At 46.5% G+C, this 21421-nt stretch overlaps 1 protein-coding gene across 2 annotated transcripts in view; it reads left to right on the top strand.

Annotated features, from left to right (window-relative positions):
* The first annotated feature begins 2253 nt into the window (after positions 1-2253).
* The window catches only part of LOC105494473 (mannosidase alpha class 1C member 1), a 177004-nt gene continuing 157836 nt past the window's right edge, over positions 2254-21421 (top strand). For both annotated transcript variants that reach the window (XM_011762908.3, XM_011762907.2), the window contains exon 1: positions 2254-3785. In XM_011762908.3, coding sequence (XP_011761210.1) covers positions 3246-3785 — 540 coding nt within the window. In that variant the 5' untranslated portion in view covers positions 2254-3245. The remainder of the gene's footprint in view (positions 3786-21421) is intronic.

Here is a 21421-nt window from a genome sequence, read left to right as displayed (position 1 = left end):
TCAGTGGGAGAAGAGCCACGGGATGTATGAGGTCTCTGGGGGCTAGAGGTGTGGGGCAAGGGGACACCCAGGGTTTCAGAGAGCTTTTTAGAGAGAGACTGGTATCTCCCTAGCAAGTGATGGTATCAACAACTTGGTGTGATCACCAACATCACATCACTTTGAAATGGAGTTACCTGCTGGGGCCTCTAGTTTTCGTAGCCTGAGTTTGAAAGGCAGGTCAGTCTTGCTGCAGTCCCACTTTCTACCCTGGCTCACGGAGCATAGCAGAGTTTGGTCAGAGTGTCATATCACAGTGAGCATCTAGTTCAAACAGACATTTCCTTCTGAGATTCAGCTCTGCTCTTCTCCCTTCCTGGATCCTACCTTCACAGGGGACTGAACAGTGATTCCCCTACACTCTCAATGAGGAACAATGCAGATGACGACTCTAATGAATGCTGGCTCCCTGCCTGGTTCTCCAAACACATGGCTGCCCTTTCCTGCACTGAGACCCAGTGAGACGATGCTTGGGTGTTGGCGACATGGGTGAGGCCAGGCCAGGTCTCTGGGCTCCTGCACCCAAAAGGGTCACATGCTTATCTCTGACATGCACAGCTGGTTCCACATCAACCTGCCAACCAAACTCACCAGAGATTGAAATATCTGAATTAGAATTTTATATTTAAGCTGCGTGTATTTGTGGGATTGGGAAGGATTAGTCATCTCCAGTGACCAAAATGTTTGCACCTGTTACCCCACTTTCATTTTCAGTTGAGAGAAAGTTGCATGCCAGGGATATTTAAACATCGAGGGTGGGTCTGCTGTCAGTTGTCTGGCCAGAGGTAGAAGGATGACTGAGTCCCAGCCGCCCATCTGCATCAGACCTCAGGGAAGAAGCAAGATTTACGAGGAGAGAGCCTGCCTGGCCCCCTTCTTCTGTTGGGAAAGGCTTCCCTGCAGTATTTTCTGTCTCGTCAACGCTGCATTTCATTTTAAATGGCAGTTGAAAGTAGATATTTTCCCTCTTGCCTATTACAAACCTCTTAATTTGTCTCTCCCTCTGCTGTTATTTGTCTCTATAAAGTGTTTTGCATGAAAGACCCACACAGCACAATGTTGCTTCACCCTGGGTTAGGTTTAACAGGAAGGGAAGATGCAGAGACTAAGTCCAAGGAGGAAGGTGTGACGGCCTTGCGGTTGAGGACACGCGTGTCTGGGAGTTGATGCCCGGCTGTTTTTGGAGGTATCTGTTGCCTGAATGTGGGTATGCGGGTGCACATGTCCATGTTTGTGCTAATTTGCATATATGTCTATGCATACTGTGGTATAATCACTTGGGTGTCCATACCCAAATTAAGTGTATGTTTGAGTGCATGTACACACCCACATGCCAGTCTCTGTGTGCATATGGATCTATGCCCAGACGCACACATGTGCATATAAACACACGTAGGCATCAAGGTACACGTCCGTCACATGATGTGTGTGGTCTACTGTAGACACGCTCGGGGCGCTCTTCCTTTCGCTGCTTCTCAAGGCTGCGGTCAGGCTCCCTCCCTGCTCCACCCAGGGGCCCTGGCCCCGTTTAGGGTTGTAGGAAAAGGAAGGCACGCAGTGGTCTGCGGGGGGTTAGTGGAAACACCGCCTCCGCCGACCCCGCCGCGGTCACAGCTCTCTGGCTTGGCTCCAGCCACGAACAGCATCGCCGCGGCTCGGCGTTAGCGCTGAGAAGCCCGGGGCAGCCGCCAGGGCGCGGGCTGCCAGCTCCCTGACAACCCCGGACTGACACTGGGGGGCGAGAGAGGTCACCCAGCGACGGGCACAGCCCTCCAGAGCAGCACTGTCTCCGGCCCGCTTCCGGGGGCCACCAACCCGAGCCTCGCGGGCGGGTTGAGGGGTGGTCTCGGTCGCTCGGGGTCCAGCGAAGACTGGGCAGTAACCAATAGGCGACTGTGGCCCAACGGGGATCCCTCGGATGCAGCCAATGCCCTCGCTGCGCTCTCCGCCCCCGCCCTCGCCAGCCCCCCCGCCGCTGGACCATTGGCGCCGGCGGGATCGGGGGTGCGCGCGACGCCGGCCTTTCGGGGAGGGCGGGGCTTGGAGCCGGGCTGCGCTCCCGCCCGCGCTCTGCCTCTGCCCCGCCCCCGGACGCGCGGCCCTCAGCACCTCTGCGGCGCGGCGGCGGCGGGAGGGGGCGCGGGGCGCGCGCGTGGGCGTGGCCGGCGGGCGTGGCTGGCGAGCGGCAGGAGGCGGGGCGGCGAGCGCTGTCGCAGTGAAAGCCGGAGCGGCGGCGGCGGCGGGGACGGCAGCGGAGGCTGCCCGGCGGCTGTGCGCGCGTGTGGGGCGCAGGCTTGGCGGCGGCGGCCCGTCTGGAGCGGTCGCTGCGAGGACGACAGCTGCAGCGGGGGAGGCGCGGCCGGGGCTGCGCGCTCCGCGGAGCCGGCGGGGCCGGGAACAGGTGATCCCAGCGGGAGCCCCGCGCCCTACCGAGTTGGAGGGGCGGGAGCCCGCGCTCCCGGGCGCAGCTGCAGCCGCTCAGCCGCGGCTCCGGACTCGGGCATCCCTGCGCTCTCGGGGGTCCGGGGAAGCCCCCTACCCCCGCAGGCTCGGAAGTGCCTTCTCCTGCTCCCTGGCCGCTCCCGGCGCCCGCTCGGCGGCGGAGAAAGTTGTGGACGTGTCCCGATAGTCGAACCGGGCGCTGTCGCGACCGGGCTGGGTGTGCGCGCGCTCGGGGCGGCGCTGACACGCCAGCCCCCCATCACCTCGGTCCCCTCCGGAAACTGCTTTTGAAGCTGAAACTTTGGGCGCCGACCAGCGCAGGCGGGAGCCCGGGGGGCGGAGGGCGGCTCGGTGCGGGCCTGCGGGCGCCCCTCGGCGCGGACAGCCGGGACGCCGCGGACGGCATGTGACGGCCCCGGAGGCCGCAGCGCGGGAAGGCGCGGGCCCCGGCGCGGCGGGGAGGGCTCGGCCGGAGGGGAGGCTGCGGCGCGCGGCCGGTCGCTGCGGGCCCGGGCCCCGAGCCGTGCCGCTCCGCTCGCCCGGGCCCCGCCGAGGCCGCTGCGCCCCCGCCTCCTCGCGGGAGGACTCACTCCAAACTCCCTGAACTTCGGGGACAGTGCCCCGAAGCGGCGAAACTCTCAGGGTTGGCAGCCCTGCCCAGGGATCCCCATCCCGGGCGGCGCTCCGGACGCCCTCTCCTCACCGCGGCCCCGCAGACACGTGCCTGGACTCCGAGGGCCTCTGGAGCCCCCGGCCCGGCCAAGATGCTCATGAGGAAAGTGCCCGGCTTCGTCCCGGCCTCCCCGTGGGGGCTGCGGCTGCCGCAGAAGTTCCTCTTCCTCCTCTTCCTCTCGGGCCTCGTCACCCTGTGCTTCGGGGCCCTCTTCCTGCTGCCCCACTCCTCTCGCCTCAAGCGCCTCTTCCTGGCCCCCCGGACCCAGCAGCCTGGCCTGGAGGTGGTGGCCGAAATCGCCGGCCATGCCCCAGCCCGCGAGCAGGAGCCGCCTCCCAACCCGGCCCCTGCCGCGCCGGCCCCGGGCGAGGATGACCCCAGCAGCCGGGCCAGTCCCCGCCGCAGGAAAGGGGGGCTGCGGCGCACCCGCCCCACCGGGCCCCGCGAGGAGGCCACGGCGGCCCGGGGCAATAGCATCCCGGCCTCCAGGCCCGGGGACGAGGGCGTCTCTTTCCACTTTGACTTCAACGCATTCCGGAGCCGCCTCCGCCACCCGGTCCTGGGAATGAGGGCGGATGAGAGTCAGGAGCCCCAGAGCCGAGTGCGAGCCCAGCGGGAGAAAGTCAAGGAGGTATGAACTCAGCCCCCACAATTCTTCCCACCAATTGCCCCCACTAAGGAGAAGATCCTCTTTCCCTTGCCTCAGTCACTCCTGGTCCCGGTGCTCCCACCCCTTTCCCTTGCCTCAGTCACTCCTGGTCCCGGGTCTACTTATGGCCCTGCAGACTACACTTTGCACCTTCCCCTTTCCCCCCAAGTGTCCCACCTTCTCTCCTCCCTACACAGTTTCCCACCACTCGGGTCAGTTAATCGTCCCCACCGTGACAGATGGCAGCTGAACCCCTAGACCAACTGCCCCCTCACTCCCAGACTCTGGTCTGTCCTGTCCAACCTCCAGCCCCAGTGAGCCCCACTCCTTCCCTTTGCGGAGTTGCTAATGAGAGAGGAGTTCAGGTTTCTTAGTGCACCCGCTTTTTGCATTTATGGACACAGAGTCACTGGTTCCATTCTTTTTCACTGTGCTAATCTTAAGTCCAAAACCCCTGTAGGACCTGCTTACCTGAAAACCCAGGATTTAAGGGGATATTTGGTGTCCTGCAAATATTTTGTAATCTAGTAAGCAACCTACAAACCAGAGGATATTGTGCATTCTGTTTCTATTGAGCTTTGGATCAATTGTACACGATTGTACATAATTGCATGTGATGCAGGAAGAGATGATAAAGCAGTGGTCATGTTACGGAAGCTCCGAGGTTATTGGCTTAATGAAGCAGGTCTTGAGCTGGTTCCCTGTAGGGATTGTACGAGGAGGGATTTAGAAGGATCACTTTAAGTCTGAATCTTAGTTTAAGAAATCAGAAGCAAACATAAGCCTCACAAGGCTTGAAGACAGTTGCCAGTTTGCTACTGCTGACTAAAGATTCTGCTGGACCACTGTTAGAACTGCCTGCGTGCGGATGGTGCCCAGCAATGCAGAGGGGGCTGCAGTGACACCCCCAGGCCACGAGGGGGCCGTGGGCAAGCTGTGGGCCAGGGTCTCCTCCGTAGATGCTCTCCTCCCTAGATGCTCTCCTCCCTAGATGCTCTCCCCTCCCCATGGACTCAAAGGAAAGAAAGGGCTGCTTTTGCCTGGACTTTTGATTTGCTGCAAAGAAGTCAGCAGGTCGGCCCTGATTTCCAGGAAGAGCAGGCAGCAAGGATCAGGACCTGCTCTGTCAAGACCTGCTCAGAGCCGATGGAGAGCTTAGCCAGATTATCCCCTTCTTCTTGTCTGAACTATTCTCCCTTCCAGCACCCACCTCTCTTCCACTTTTTATCTCTGCTGTTACTTTGTTTGGAGACTTAACTAGCAATCACAGGATATTTTGTGAAGTTACAATAGGAAGCCACAAGGAAGTTGAGTGAGTGCTTGGTGTGTATGTGTGTGTGTGCATGTTTGTGTGCTCTCAGTTTCCAGATTCCTGTTGAAATCGCAGGTTGATTGAAAGCTGGAACTTGCAGTAGCTAAGTAAGGGGCATTAATTTCTCCCTTTCTTGTTAAGGAACTAAGCTGTTGAATACTCAAAAGCACCACCCATAGCTCTTTCTCAAAGCTGCTTCTGAGCACAGTGGCTCTTTTTGCCCCTCTCGGCCTCCTAGGAGGGCAGTGACCCCCGGGAAATTACATATAAATTGCATGCATGCTGTTTTTCATGGGGCATCCAGAGGTGCTATCGGATTTTCAAACTGCCCAAAGGGTTAAGAATTAACTACCGTCCTCCTCAGAAGAGATACTCTCTGTGTTTGCACTTAGATGGTGGTCCATTTCCGAATGCCTGGGGCTGGGAGTCATGGCAAGAAGGGCGGGCTGGCTAGTAGGGAACTTGATTTTCCCTCTCTGTGTAAGACAGTTTCTTTTGCCAGCAGAGTCTTGGATGATGCTTGCTGGAGTGACTGGAGGGCGGTAAGAGGGGTGAGGATTCTGTGCTTTGCAGGCGGGTATAAAATAATGTGATGGGAGAAGGTCTAAGTTGGTGGCCGGATGTCTGGATCTTTCTAGCTGGCATCTTCCTGCACCCCCTGGTACTAGCTGGAGGCATGCTGCATGTACTTGGAGTTAGTGTTCAGCTAGCCCTCTCTTACTAATCTTGAAGACCTTAAGCTTCTCAGAATGGAGAGGACTGGTTTCTGTGTTTTGAAAGCTATTGACTCTTCAGGCTTCCTGCCACTGACCACGCTCCCATTACAACCCGAAAGATGTAGAGTGGTTTTTGGTTTGGTTGTTAACACAGTTACCATTCCTGCTGTCCCACCCCAGGAAGAACGCATATGATGGTTGCTGGAGGATGTCTTTATTTCCTTCACATTTAAATTCTATCTGCGTCATGCCCAGGGGTAGATCATTTTAGAAAGGTGCCTGTTTTCACAAAAGGGACTGTTGCTTTCCTCTCTGGTTTGTTTATTTCCAGACATGGATTGATTAAATCCAAGGAACAGAGGGGGAGCTGGCATCAGATAAAAAAAGGCCCTGTTCTTATAAGATTTTAAAGTGAAAGTAAATATCAGGAGAGAGTCAGAGAGGGTGATAAATGAGCATGAGTGAAAACTGGACGCTTGGACTCTGGATCAACACCGTGTATTCATGAGCATCCCGAGAGATGGACATGGTCACCAGGTCTGTGTTGATAAGATGGTTGAGGCTGCAGGTTCTGGACATGCATACGTCAGGAAACACTCTGTCACTAGAATCAACTATTTTTCCTCACTTTCCAATTTTGGAACCTTGGCAAAAGCAATGTGGTGGAGAGGGGAGACCCACAGAACATGGGTTGGAGTTTCAGCTCACTCTCAACTGTCTGACTTTGGGCAAGCCACCTCTCCTTCCTGGACCTTCTTGTACAATGGGGTGAGGGAGAGGAGAATAAGCTGGTTATAGACCCTCTTGCTTCTGGCCCTGGCCCCTAAGTGAGCTGCCAGTCTGGTCAGGGACTCCATAGCAGCTGGGCTTTCCGAACTCTGTTTTGAGATATCTTGTACTGGAAGTCAGGGACAATGGTGTGGTGGTAGTGGTGGTGTTGATGGGGTCGTGATATTCACTGCTGTATCTCTGTCTGGCACCTAGCCAAGAGTAGACATTCAGGCTGTTGATTAAGTTAATTATTCCCATTACCCTCAGCTTGGAATCATGAAGAGTAAAGGTGTTGGCTAGAATGTAAAGAGGTGAAGGCTTGGTAGTAGCCTTGCCTTTCAGATCTGAGGATAATATAGGAAATGGGGGATGTCATTCATAGGTGGGTTTCCTATGGATTCAAGTTCAAACAAACTTGTCTCACACATGGAAATGTACAGCTTTTTCGGGTTATATCTCAGTGGAAGAATTCAGACTGCCCTGGGTCCTCCCCATGATTCTTGGTTGTGTTTTTGTTGTTGTTTGTGTTTGTGTTTGTTTTGTTTTGTTTTTTAAGGCGGAGTCTTGCTCTGTCGCCGAGGCTGCAGTGCAGTGGTGTGGTCTTGGCTCACTGCAGCCTCCGCCTCCCAGGTTCCAGGTTCAAGTGATTCTCATAACTTAACCTCCCAAGTAACTGGGATTACAGGTGCCCCACCACGCCTGGCTAATTTTTGTATTTTTAGTAGAAACGGGGTTTTGCTGTGTTGGCCAGGCTGGTCTCGATCTCCTGACCTCAGGTGATCCGCTCGCCTCAGCCTCCCAAAGTGCTGAGATTACAGGCACGAGCCTCCGCGCACGGCCAGTGCTTGGTTGTTGTTCTGGGGAACCTGTTCCTTCCAGTGAAGGGGGCTTGTTATAAAAGGGAATTAGGCTGGCTGGGGCACTGAGAACGCGTTGGAACTTGCCCTTGACCATATGGTGTTTTCAAACAAACCACAGAAAGGGCTCCTTCCTCTGGTCAGATGCAGCACCAGCACCACTCCAGAGTGCAGGGCTGGGTGAGGAAAATGTGGGTTGAATTTCCCCACCTTCGCTGTGCTGTTGGCCCAGTGTTCTTATAAGCCACTGTATGCCACAGTTCTGTTAAGAATCCAAGCTGGGCCAAGTCGTAGCTGTTCCATCAACTCTGATTGGAAATTCCTGTTTATTACTGGACCTCAGTCTTCATGGTAAAACCAAGAGGTTGTCATTTAGGGGACCCTTCTGTCTCCTCCACTTCCACCTCTTTACTGTTTTGTTTATGGATTTGCCCAGGCACCTAGAATAGGGTCTGACATTTAGTTGGAACTCAGATACTTGAATGAATGGCTACATTAAAGATGTATAAACTAACAGTTAAGGTTGCTAGTGGCTGAGGCTGGGTCTTCTCCCTCAGGGTACCTGGAATTCCAAGGAGCCTCAAAGTAAGAGCTATAGTCAGGTTTAGAAGCTCAGCAGCTCAGTGACCCAGCAGGCCTTTCAGAAGTTGCAGCAATTTTCCAAGGGCAAATCTGACTTGAGGGAGTGGAGGTGGCACCCATGAGTAAAATCTCTCATGCCTAGATAGCAGGCATCGAAGGGTGCCTGTGATTTGGCAGGGAGTGCCCCAGCTCTTGCCCTCTGTGCCTGCTGCATTCAGCCGCCAGGGTATTGCTGGTTATGATATGTGACAGTGTCTGAATAAGTCATCTTGGCAAATGATCTTTGCTCCCCATTAACGGGCTGGTTCGTTAGTCATGTGTGGTTTTTTTGTGGTTTCTCTGTATATCTGATTTATCGTCACTAGTGCCAGGGACAGGTAGGAAAATTAAAAGGCTTTGTAGCATGTGAATCTGAGCCTGTGAGATGTTCAGGATAATTAATATTAGGAACAGCTCAGATTTAAATAGCTTTCTTTCAAAGAGCTCTGTTTGAGTTGCAAATCCATTCAAGATCCTTTCCCTCCTCCCTGGTCCTTCAGTCTCTTCGGTTTCCCTCTTGTCCTGCTCTACAGTACATTTAACATAGGTGGAGACTGGCCTGTAATAACTGAACAGGCCCCTTGGAAAACCCTTATGTCCTCAGCCCAGCTACACGCCTCCTCCTTCTGTAGGACAGAGTGTGCAGTTGAGTAAAGCTTAGTACTTGTCCCTACCAGGTATACAACTTAACTCCCACATGTTGGTTGAGTCTCTGCTTTCATTTCCAGTTGTACCATTTGAGGGAATTAGGCATTCCAGGAGCAATTGCTTCTCAGGCTCTGTATTCTTAACTCTGTCTTTAGTGTTAGAACTAGAAACAAATAGAAGGACGATTTTTAAAAGTCGCTGCCTATTTCACAGTACAGTTAGCAGAGGGAGGAGGGGGTAAGAATATAGATTCTCCTGTGGTTTTCACGGTGACTGATTTACATCCGAGTTCAAGAAATGCTTTTTCTCTAGCTTTCCCGGAAGACGGATCCATTACTCCACCAAAAATAAATATTGTGATATGTATCAGGCATACTTTGCTCAAAGGGACTTACATTCTTTTCTCTTATTGAAAAAAATAAATCAGGCTTGCAGATTGTAAAGCCTCCGTGCAGGGAGCTTCTTGGTAATCCAGGTGAGCACCCAGCCTTGTGGATACTGACTCTGGCTTGGAAAAGAAACCTCTCTTTGCATCCTAAGTTGAATCTGTGTTAGAGGAAGTGTTGGGAGCTTTATGCTCTCCCTGCATTGCTTTCATTGATGAAATTGGGAAGGGTTTCCCAAGGGAATGATGGAGGTAGGATAGTTGCCTCAGGCGAGCTCGTGGATTTATGATTACATTACTTGAAAATAGGGGCCATTCATGGAGCAAGGACAAGTTCGTGAGTCAAGGATTATTATTCCAGTTCTGTGCACCTGCAGTCCAAAAAGACCAGGCTCATCCAAACAATAAGCCCTGGTTCTTGATTCCCTACTATTCCTGGACCAAGCAAGGCCTTTATGCATAAGCATTTGCATAATTTGGGGAAAAGAAACAACAAATATTCTTAGCTCTATATTTCCATGCAGATGATGGTAAGAATCCAAATTGGAGACTCCTCAAAGAATTCCAGGGACTCAAGGACCTTAGCCCCCTCCCTCTTCCTCCTCACTCCCCCTTCACTCTGGGGGCTGGTCAGTAGCTCTGACAGCAGGGTTTTGGATATCTTAAATGTAGAGTTGATACAACTGAGATTGCTGTTAAGTCAGACCTGCTTTGGTGTCGCCCTCTCAAAGAGAAAGGAAGCCACAGAGACCACAGCCTCAGTGTGGGGACTCAATTGCAGGTGTTTCCTCTCCTAGAAGGCTGTTGCCTAAGATTTGATTGAGAGCTCCCCACACTTGGCAGGCAGGTAGTCAGAACAGTTCTTACTCTGAATTTCTTGGAATCTTCTTTAATTAAAGGCTACCACCAGGGCAATTGTCCATCTGTTTTAGTGCAGTACCTTTAGTGGTAACTTTTACAGAAGAAACTTTGATATATTGATTAGTGCCCGCCTTGATAGATGATCAATAATTGTGCTTTTATCTGGCATCTTCTGGGAGTCAGCTGCTCCCAAGGTGAACCTTCCGGGCAAACAATTGTCACTAAATAGCAACCATTCTCAATGGCCAAATAACAGGAAGTTTTTCTCTCCTCCTCACACCTCTGCCATCTTCTTAAGCCTCATGCTGAACACAAATCATTCTTGCTGGCCTCGTGGTCACCATAAAATCCACTGTGGATGCGGCAATGTCCTGTTGAGGCTGATGGGATGTATCACGAAGACTGTTTGCTTCCCAGCTTCTGTTCTTTATGATCTCGTCTTAGTTTTTACACAACCACCTTGTGTTGTAGCTACTATTTATTTAAGTATAATTAATTAATACATATAGTGAAATGCACAGAATTTTTTTTTTTTTTTTTTTTTTTTTGAGATGGAGTCTTGCTCTGTCTCCCAGGCTGGAGTGCGGTGGCACAATCTCTGCTCACTGCAACCTCCACCTCCCGGGTTCAAGCGATTCTCCTGCCTCAGCTTTCTGAGTACCTGGCACTACAGGTGCGTGCCACCATACCCAGCTGATTTTGTATTTTTAGTAGAGACGGGGGTTTGCCATGTTGACCAGGCTGGTTATGAACTCCTGACCTCAGGTGATCCACCTGCCTTGGCCTCTCAAAGTGCTGGGATTACAGGCGTGAGCCATACCCGGCCAAATGCGCAGATCTTAAATATACAGTTTGCTGTATTTTCAGAAATGCAGAAAACCGTGTAGACCACAGTCCTATCATACACAGAACATTTCCATCATCGCAGAAAGTTCCTCTGCTCCTTGACAGACGATTAACCCATCATCAGCCTCTCATCTAGCCTTAATCACTGTCTTGATTGCTATCAGCTGAGATTAGTTTTTGCCTGTTCTAGAATTTCAGAAAAATGGGGTAGTAAGCCAGGTACAGTGGCTCATGCCTGTAATCCCAGCATTTTGGGAGGCTAAGGGGGGAGAATCACATGAAGATAGGAGTTCAAGACTGGCTTGGGCAACATAGCAAGACTCCCTCTCTCTCTCTCTCTCTCTCTCTCTCTCTCTCTATATATATATATATATATATATATATAAAATACACATATATATATAAAATAATCAGGTGTGGTAGTGTACACCTGTGTTCCCAGCTACTCAGGAGGTGGGTGGATTCATTGAGCCCACGAGTCTGAAGCTATAGTGAGTTTTGATCAAGCCACTGCACTCCAGACTGGGTGACAGAGCGAGACCCTGTCTCAAAAAAAAAAGAGAAAAAAAAAGTAAAAAATAAGTGGAATAGTACAGTACATGCCCTATGGAAAAGGCTTCCTTCATTGAAGACAGTAATGAAATTGATCCATATTGTGTGTATCAGTACTTCATTCCTTTTTATTGTTGAGATGTATTCCATTGTATGATTATACCCCAATTTGTTTATTCATTCACCTGTTGGCCTTTTGAGTTGTTCTGGCTATTGTGAATAAAGCTGCTATAAACATTTTATGTACAAGTCTATGTGTGAGCCTATGTTTTCATTTCTTTTGTATAACTAGGAGTGGAATTACTAGCTCATAGAGCAGATGTGTGATTGACTTTATAAGAAACTGGAAGCACTTTCCCCAAGTAGTTAGACCATTTTATATGCCACCAGCAATATGTGAGAGTTCTGCATCCTTGCTGACACTTATTATTGTCAACCTTTTTAGGTTTAGCTATTCAAGATGGCGTGTAGTGACAGTTTGTTGTGGCTTTAGTTTTTGTTTCCCTGTTAACTGTTGACATTGAATGTCCTTTCATGTGTTTATTTGCTATTTCTTTTTTTTTTTTTTTTTTGAGATGGAGTCTCGCTCTGTCACCCAGGCTGGAGTACAGTGGTGTGATCTTGGGTCACTGCAAACTCCGCCTCCCAGGTTCACACCATTCTCCTGTTCCAGCCTCCTGAGTAGCTGGGACTACAGGCGCCCACCACCACACCCAGCTAATTTTTTGTATTTTTAGTAGAGACGAGGTTGCACTGTGTTAGCCAGGCTGGTCTTGATCTCCTGACCTCAAGTGATCCTCCTGCCTTGACCTCCCAAAGTGCTGGGATTACAGGTGTGAGCCACCGTGCCAGCCATTTATTTGTTATTTCTATATCTCTCTTATAGATGTCTATTTAAAACTTTTGTTCCTTTTTAATGTCAAAAACTGGTCTGTTTACTGTCTTATTGAATCGCAAGAATTCTTTACATATTTTAGATACAAGTTCTTTAGCAGATATATGTATTATAAATGTTTATTCCCAGTCTGTGGCTTGTCTTTTCGTTTTCTTAATGGTGTCACTCAAAGAGCAGAAGTTTTAATTTTTATAAAGGCCAGTGAATCAGTATTTTCCTTTTGATGAGTGCTTTCTATATCTACTTAAAAAAAAACTTTGCCTACCCCAGGTTATGAATATTTTTTAATTCCAGAAGCTTGATCATTTCAGTTTTTACATTTAGGTCTTTCATTGACTTCAAGTTAATTTTGTATATGATGTAAGGTAGGAGTTAAAGTTCACTGTTTTCTATTTAGATGTCCAGTTGTTTAGCACTATTGTTGAAAAAAACTTTCCCTGCTGAATTGCTTTGATACCTTCGTTGGACTAATTGACTGTATACATATGGTTTTGTTTCTGGACTCTTCCACTCTACTGATTTATCTTTTATGTCAATCCATGCTTGCTTGCTTGCTTGCTTTTTTTTTTCTTTTTGACAAAGTCTCGCTTTGTCACCCAGGCTGGAGTGCAGTGGTGTGATCTCAGCTCACTCCGCCTCCCGGATTCAAGCAGTCTTCCTGTCTCAGCCTCCCAAGTAGCTGAGACTACAGGCAGGAGCCACCACGCCCGACTAAGTTTTGTATTTTTAGTAGAGACAGGGTTTTACCATGTTGGCCAAGCTGGTCTTGAACTCTTGACCTCAAGTGATTTGCCTGCCTCGGCCTCCCAAAGTGCTGGGATTACAGGCGTGAGCCACTGTGCCCAGCCAATCCATGCTTTCTTCATGCTGTAGCCTCATAGTAAGTCTTGAAAACCGGTAGTGTGATTCCTCCATCTTTGATCTTCTTTTTCAAAATAGCTTTGGCCATTGTAGTTCCTTTGCATGTCTGTATACATTTGAGAACAAATTTATCACTTTTCATGAAAAATCTTGCTGGGAGGCTGGGCATGGTGGCTCACATCTACAATCCCAGCATTTTGGAAGGCCAAGATGGGTAGATGGATTGAGCCCAGGAGTTCCAGACCAGCCTGGGCAACATGGCAAAACCCAATCTCTAAAAAATAAAATAAAATAAAATAAAGTAAAAAAAAATAGCCAGGCATGATGGTATGCAACTATAGTTCCTGCTCCTGGAAAGGCTGGGAGGTGGGAGGATCGCTTGAGCCTAATGAGGTTGAGACTGCAGTTAGCCATTATTGCAACACTGTACTCCAGCCTGGGCAACAGAGTAAACAAAACAAAACAAAACAAAAAAAAACCTTGCTGAGATTTTGACTGAGTTTGTCTTGAATCCATAGATCAAATTGGAGAGAGTTGTTATCTTAACAATACTGGGTCTTTCATTCTATGAATGTAATATCTCTGTCCATTTATTTAGATTTTCTTTAATTTCTCTCAACAGTGTTTTATAGTGTTTATGTTCAAGAGAGCTTGAACATATTTTATTAACTGTATCTGTTTTACTTTTTAAATACTGTAAATGATATTCTTTATTCTTATTTTTAAATATTTTAAAATTTTCATTTATTTTTATTTTTATTTTTGAGACAGAGTTTCGCTCTTGTTGCCCAGGCTGGAGTGCAATGGCGTGATCTCAGTTCACTGTAACCTCTGCCTCTCGGGTTCAAGCAATTCTCCTGCCTCAGCCTCCCAAGTAGCTGAGATTACAGGTGCACACCACCACACCTGGCTAATTTTTGTATTTTTAGTAGAGATGGGATTTCACCATGTTGGTCAGGCTGGTCTCAAACCCCTGACCTCAGGTGATCCGTCTGCCCCTGCCTCCCAAAGTGCTGGGATTATAGGCATGAGCCACCACACCCAGCCATTTTTAAAATTTTAATAGCTTTTGGAGTACAAGTGGTCTTTGGTTACATGGATGAATTACATAGCGGTGAATTCTGATATTTTAGTGCCCCCTTAACCCAACTAGTATAGATTGTGCTCAATATATAGGGTTTTTAAAAATCCCTCCCCCTTCTGAGTCTCCAGAGTCTGTTATATCACTTTGTATGCTTTTGTATAATCATTACTTAGCTCCCATTTATAAGTGAGAACATACAGTATTTGGTTTTCCATTCCTAAGTTACTTCACTTAGAATAATGGCCTCCTGCTACATCCAAGTTGCTGCAAAAGATGTTATTTCAGTCCTTTTCATGGCTGAGTAGTATTCCATGGTATATATATATACCACGTTTTCTTTATCCACTCGTTGGCCAGTGGACACTTAGGTTGGTTCCATATCTTTGCAATTGTGAATTGTGCTGTAGTAAACATGTGTGTACATGTGTCTTTTTTCATGTAATGATTTCTTTTTATTTGAGTAGATACCCAGTAGTGGGATTGCAGGATCGAATGGTAAATCTACTTATAGTTCTTTAAGGAATCTCTATACTGTTTTCCATAGAGGCTGTACTAATTTCTATTCCTACCAGCAGTGTATTAGTGTTCCCTTTTCACCACATCAATGCCAATATCTGTTGTTTTTTGACTTTTTAATAATGTCATTCTTGCAGGAGTAAGGTGGTATCTCATTGTAGTTTTAATTTGCATTTCCCTGATGATAAGTGATGTGTAGCATTTTTCATAGTTTCTTGACCGTTTGTGTATCTTTTTTTGAGAAATGTCTACTCATGTCATTTGCCCACTTTATTAATTAATTAATTTACTTTGAGACAGGGTCTCCCTCTATCACCCAGGCTGGAGTGCAGTGGTGCGATCTTGGCTCATTGCAGCCTCTGCCTCCCGGGTTCAAGTAATTCTTGTGCCTCAGCCTCCTGAGCATCCGGGATTACAGGCATGTACCACCATGCCCGGTTAATTTTTTTGTATTTTTAGAAGAGATGGGGTTTTGCCGTGTTGCCCAGGCTGGTCTCACACTCCTGGGCTCAGGAAATCCACCTGCCTCGGCCTCCCGAAGTGCTAGGATTACAGGCATGAGACACTGCACCCAGCCCAGTACTATGTTTAATAGAAGTGGTGAAAGTGGGCATCCTTGTCTTGTTCCAGTTCTTAGGGGGGAATGCCTTAAACTTTTCCCCATTCAGTATGATGTTGGTTATTATGGGTTTGTCATATATGGCTTTTATTATTTTGAGATAAGTCCTTTCTGTGCCTAGTTTGTTGAGAGTTTTTATCATAAAAGGATGCTGGATCTTATTGAATGCTTTTTCTGTAACTATTGAGATGATCATATGGTTTTTGTTTTTAATTCTGTTTATGTGATGTATGACGTTTATTGACTTGTATATGTTAGACCATCCCTACACCCCTGATATGAAACCCACTTGATCATGGTGTATTATGTTTTTGATGTGCTGTTGGATTTGGTTAACTTGTATTTTGCTGAGGATTTTTGCATCTGTATTCATCAGGGACATTGGTCTGTAGTTTTCCTTATTTTTGTTATGTCCTTTCCTGGTTTTGTTATGAGAGTGATACTGGCTTCATAGAATGATTCAGAGAGGATTTCCTCTTTCTTAATCTTTTGGAATAGTTTCAGTAGCTGGAGTGTAGTGGCACGATCTCTGCTCACTGCAGCCTCCGCCTACTAGGTCCAAGTGATTCTCCTGCCTCAGCTGCCTGAGTAGCTGGGACCACAGGTGCGTGCCACCATGCCTGGCTAATTTTTGTATTTTTTGTAGAGATGGGGTTTCACCCTGTTGGCCAGGCTGCCTGGTCTTGAACTCCTGACCTCAAGTAATCCACCCACCTTGGCCTCCCAAAGTGTTGGGATTACAGATGTGAGCCACCGTGTCCAGCCCCAATTCTTTGAATGTCTGATAGAATTCAGCTGTGAATCCATCAAGCCCTGGGCTTTTTTGTATGTGTGTGGCAATTTTAAATTTACTGATTGAATCTTGCTACTTGTTCCTGGTCTGTTTAGGGTTTCTGTTTTTTCCTGATTTAATCTAGGAGGGTTGTATGTTTCCAGGAATTTAACAGTTTCCTTAGATTTTTCTAGTTTGTGTGCATAGAGATGTTCGTAGTAGTCACGAATGATCTTTTGTATTTCTGTGGTGTTGGTTATAATACTTGCAGTTTCATTTCTAATTGAGCTTAGTTGAATCTTCTTTTTTTCTTGGTTAATCTAGCTAATGGTCTATCCATTTGAAAAGCTAGTTTATCTTTTCAAAGAACTAGCTTTTTATTTCATCTTTTTTTAATGTTTCAATTTCATTTACTTCTGCTCTGATCTTTGTTATTTCTTTTCCTCTGCTAGCTTTGGGTTTGGTTTGTTATTGTTTCTGTAGTTCCTTGAGAACTACAGAATTGAGGTGTAACATTAGGTTGTCAATTTGTGATCCTTCAGACTTTTTAATGTAGGCATTTAGTGCTATAAACTTTCCTGTTAGCACAGTATACAGAGTTTTGATAACTTGTGTCACTATTATTCGTTTCAAAAAATGTTTGAATTTCCATCTTGATTTTATTGTTAACCCAAAATCACTCAGGAGCAGATTGTTTACTTTTCATGTATTTGTATCATTTTGAGGGTTCCTTTTGGAATTGATTTCTAGCTTTATTCCACTGTGCTCTGAGAAGGTACTTGATACAATTTTGATTTTTTTTTTTTTTTTTTTTGAGACGGAGTCTCGCTCTGTCACCAGGCTGGAGTGCAGTGGTGTAGTCTCAGCTCACTGCAACCTCCGCCTCCCAGATTCAGGTGATTTTCCTGCCTCAGCCTCCCAAATACCTGGCATTACAGCTGCATGCCACCATGCCCAGCTAATTTTTGTATTTTTAGTAGAGACGGGGTTTCACCATGTTGGCCAGGATGGTCTCGATCTCTGACCTCATGATCTGCCATCCTCGGATCCCAAAGTGCTGGGATTACAGGCGTGAGCCACTGTGCCTGGCCACAATTTCGATTTTTAAAAAAATTTATCGAGACTTGTTTTGTGTCCTATCATATGGTCTGTCTTGGAGAATGTTCCAGGTGCTGATGAGAAGAATGTGTATTCTGCAGTTCTTGGGTAGAATGTTCTGTAAATGTTAGGTCCATTTTTTCTAGAGTATGGTTTAAGTCTCTTATTTCTTTGTTGATCTATCTCAATGATCTGTCTAGCGCTGTCAGTAGAGTATTAAAGTCTCTCACTCATTTCTTAGATCTAGTAGTAATTATTTTATGAATCTGGGAGCTGTAGTGTTAGGTACATATAAATTTAGGATTGTAATATGTTCTTGTTGGATTGATCCTTTTATCATTATGTAATGACCTTCTTTGTCTTTTTTTTTTTTTTACTATTGTTGCTGAAAAGTCTGTTTTATCAGATATAAGAATAGGTATTCCTGCTTGCTTTTGTTTCCATTTGTGTGGAATCGTTTTCCACCCCTTTACTTTGAGTTTATATGAATCCTTATATGTTAGGTGAGTCTCTTGAAGACAGCAGATATTTGGTTCATATTCTGCCATTCTGCCAATCTGTATCTTTTAAGTGGAGCATTTAGGCCATTTATGTTCAACATTAATACTGAGATATGAGGTGCTGTTCCATTCATCATGTTAATTGTTACCTAGATGCTTGTTTTTCCATTGTGTTACTGTTTTATAGGCTCTGTTTTATGCTTTTGAGAGCTTCTATTTTGGTGCATATCAAGCTTTGGTTTTAAGATTTAGAACTCCTTTTAGCATTCCTTGTGGGGCTGGTCTGGTGGTGACAAATTCCCTCACCATGTAAATGATATTCTTTAAATATTTGTTTTCCAATTGTTTGTTGCCAGTACATAGAAATATAATAGGGTTTTTTTCTGTATATTGATTTTGTATCATATGACCTTATTGAACCCATTTATTATGTGTGTATGTGTGTGTATATATATATATATATGTATATTTTGGTAGCTTTCTTAGGGTCTGTTACGTATATGATCATGTTGTCTATGTCAAGACAGTCTTACTTCTTCCTTTACAGTTTATATGCTTCTTATTTCCTTTTCCTGATTCATTGCACTGACTGGGACTTCCAGTTCAATGTTTAAAAGAAGTAGTGAGAACTGACATCTTTGCCTTATTCTTGATCTCGAGGGAAAAGCATCCAGTCTTTCATCATTAAGTATGATGTTAGATGTAGGTTTTTGGTAGATGCCTTTTATCAAGTTGAAGTTCCCTTTTATTCCTAGTTTGCTGAGGGTTTTTAATCTGTAATGGGATTAAGTTTTGTCACATGCTTTTCCTGCATCTATGGAGATTATATTGTTTTCCTCTTTAATTCAGTTAATATAGTGAATTATATTGATTTTAAAAGAATGCTAGACTGGGTGCATGGTGGCTCACGCCTGTAATCTTAGCACTTTGGGAGGCTGAGGTGGGCAGATTGCCTGAGCTCAGGAGTTTGAGACCAGCCTGGGCAACATGGTAAAACCCCATCTCTACTAAAATACAAAAAATCAGCCAGGCTTTTTGGCACACTCCTGTAGTCCTAGCTATTCGGGAGGCTGGGGCATGAGAATTGCTTGAACTAGGGAGGCAGAGGTTGCAGTGAGCTGAGATCATGCCACTGCACTCCAGCCTAGGCAACAGAGCGAGACTGTCTCAAAAAATAAAAATAAAAAAAAGAATACTAAATCAAACTTGCATTTGATCTTCTAATATTTTTGTTAAGGACTTTTTCATCTATGTTCATGAGGGATATTGGTCTATAGTTTTTTTTGTAAATCCTTTGGTTTTTGGTGTCAACATTATGTTGACCTCATAAAATAAACTGTAAATTGACTTGTATTCCATGTCCCTTTGTTTTCTTTCTTTCCTTTTTTTTTTTAGATACAGTGTTTCACTATGTTGCCTAGGCTGGCCTCGAACTCCTGGGTTCAAGTGATCCTCCTGTCTCCACTCCAGAGTAGCAAGGACTACAGATGTGTGCCTCCATATACCATGCTCAGCTTCTCTCTTTTCTGAAAGAGTCTGTGGGACACTAATGTTTTCTCTTTCTTAAATATTTCATGGACTTCATCAGTGGAGCATTATATGAAGCCTAGAAGATATTTTTTTGGGGGGGGTTAATTATTAATTTAATTATATAACAGATATAGGGTAGTCAGAATTTTTTGTGGCAGTTTTCTCAATATGTATTTCAAGAAATTTGTCTGTTTCATCTAAGTTGTAAAATTTATTGGTCTAAAATTGTTCCTAAGGTTCTCATTTTCTTCCTTCCTTCCTTCCTTCCTTCCTTCCTTCCTTCCTTCCTTCCTTCCTTCCTTCCTTCTTCTTTCTTTCCTTTTTTTTTTTTTTTTGAGACGGAGTGTCGCTCTGCCACCCAGGCTGGAGTGCAGTAGCCGGATCTCAGCTCACTGCAAGCTCCGCCTCCCGGGTTTACGCCATTCTCCTGCCTCAGCCTCCCGAGTAGCTGGGACTACAGGTGCCCGCCACCTTGCCCAGCTAGTTTTTTGTACTTTTTAGTAGAGACGGGGTTTCACCGTGTTAGCCAGAGTGGTCTTGATCTCCTGACCTTGTGATCCACCCGTCTTGGCCTCCCAAAGTGCTGGGATTACAGGCTTGAGCCACTGCGCCCGGCCTCTTTCCTTTCTTTTTTTTTTTTTTTTTGTGAGATGGAGTCTCGCTCTGTCTCCCAGGCTGGAGTGCAATGGTGCAGTCTCAGCTCACTGCAATCTCTGCCTCCCAAGTTCAAGCAATTCTCCTGCCTCAGCCTCCCAAGTAGCTGGGATTACAGGCATGTGCCACCATGCCCAGCTAATTTTGCATTTTTAGTAGAGACAGGGTTTCACCATGTTGATCAGGCTGGTCTCAAACTCCTGACCTCATGTGATCCACCTGCCTTGGCCTCCCAAAGTGCTGGGATTATAGGCATGAGCCACTATACCCAGCCTCATTTTCTTTTTTTTTTTGAGACGGAGTCTTGCTCTGTCGCCCTGGCTGGAGTGCAATGGCTCTATCTTGGCTCACTGCAACCTCCGCCTCCCAGGTTCAAGCAATTCTCCTGCCTCAGCCTCCCAAGTAGCTGGGATTACAGGTGCCTACCACTACACCTGGCTAATTTTTGCATTTTTAGTAGAGATGGGGTTTCACCATGTTGGCCAAGCTGGTTTGGCCTCCCAAAATGTTGGGATTACAGGTGTGAGCCACCACGCCCAGCCCATTTTCTTTTTAATGTTTGTGAGATCTATGGCGGTATTCCTTCTTTCATTCCTGGTATTGGCAATTAGTTTTTCTGTTTCCTTCTTAAAAATAATTTAGCTCAGCTATCGGGGAAACCTGCCCCCAATATTTCAATGTAGGTTCCTTCTATTTTCCATAAGTGTTGGCTGACTGAGAAATAAACAGAAAGAGTACAAAGAGAGGAGTTTTACAGCTGGGCCTCTGGGGGTGACATCACATATTGGTAGGACCGTGATGCCCACCTGAGCTGCAAAACCAGCAAGTTTTTATTAAGGATTTTAAAAGGGGGAGGGGTGTACAAACAGGGAGTAGGTCACAAAGATCACATGCTTCAAAGGGCAAAAGGCAGAACAAAGATCACATGCTTCTGAGGAAACAGGACAAGGGCAAAATCAGAACTACTGATAAGGGTCTATGTTCACCTGTGCACATATTGTCTTGATAAACATCTTAAACAACAGAAAACAGGGTTTGAGAGCAGAGAACCGGTCTGACCACAAATTAACTAGAGTGGAGTTTTTTCCCCACCCTAATAAGCCTGAGGGTTCTGCAGGAGACCAGGGCGTATTTCAGTCCTTATCTCAACTGCATAAGACTGACAGACACTCCCAGCGTGGCAGTTTATAGACCTCCCCCCAGGAATGCATTCCTTCTCCAGAGTATTAATTATTAATATTCCTTGCTAGGAAAAGAATTTAGCAATATCTTCCCTACTTGCACATCTGTTTATAGGCTCCCTGCAAGAAGAAAAATATGGCTCTACTTTGCCCAACTCCGTCGGCAGTCAGACCTTATGGTTGTCTTCCCTTGTTCCCTGAAAATCGCTGTTATTCTGTTCTTTTTCAAGGTGCACTGATTTCATATTGTTCAAACACACGTTTTAAAATCAATTTGTACAGTTAACATAATTATCACAGTGGTCCTGAGGTGACATACATCCTCAGCTTATTAAGATA

Source organism: Macaca nemestrina, chromosome 1 (genome assembly GCF_043159975.1).
Source record: "Macaca nemestrina isolate mMacNem1 chromosome 1, mMacNem.hap1, whole genome shotgun sequence".
Taxonomy (NCBI): Eukaryota; Metazoa; Chordata; class Mammalia; order Primates; family Cercopithecidae; genus Macaca; species Macaca nemestrina.
Note: the sequence above shows the minus strand (reverse complement) of the source record. Positions and strands in the feature narration are given on the sequence as shown.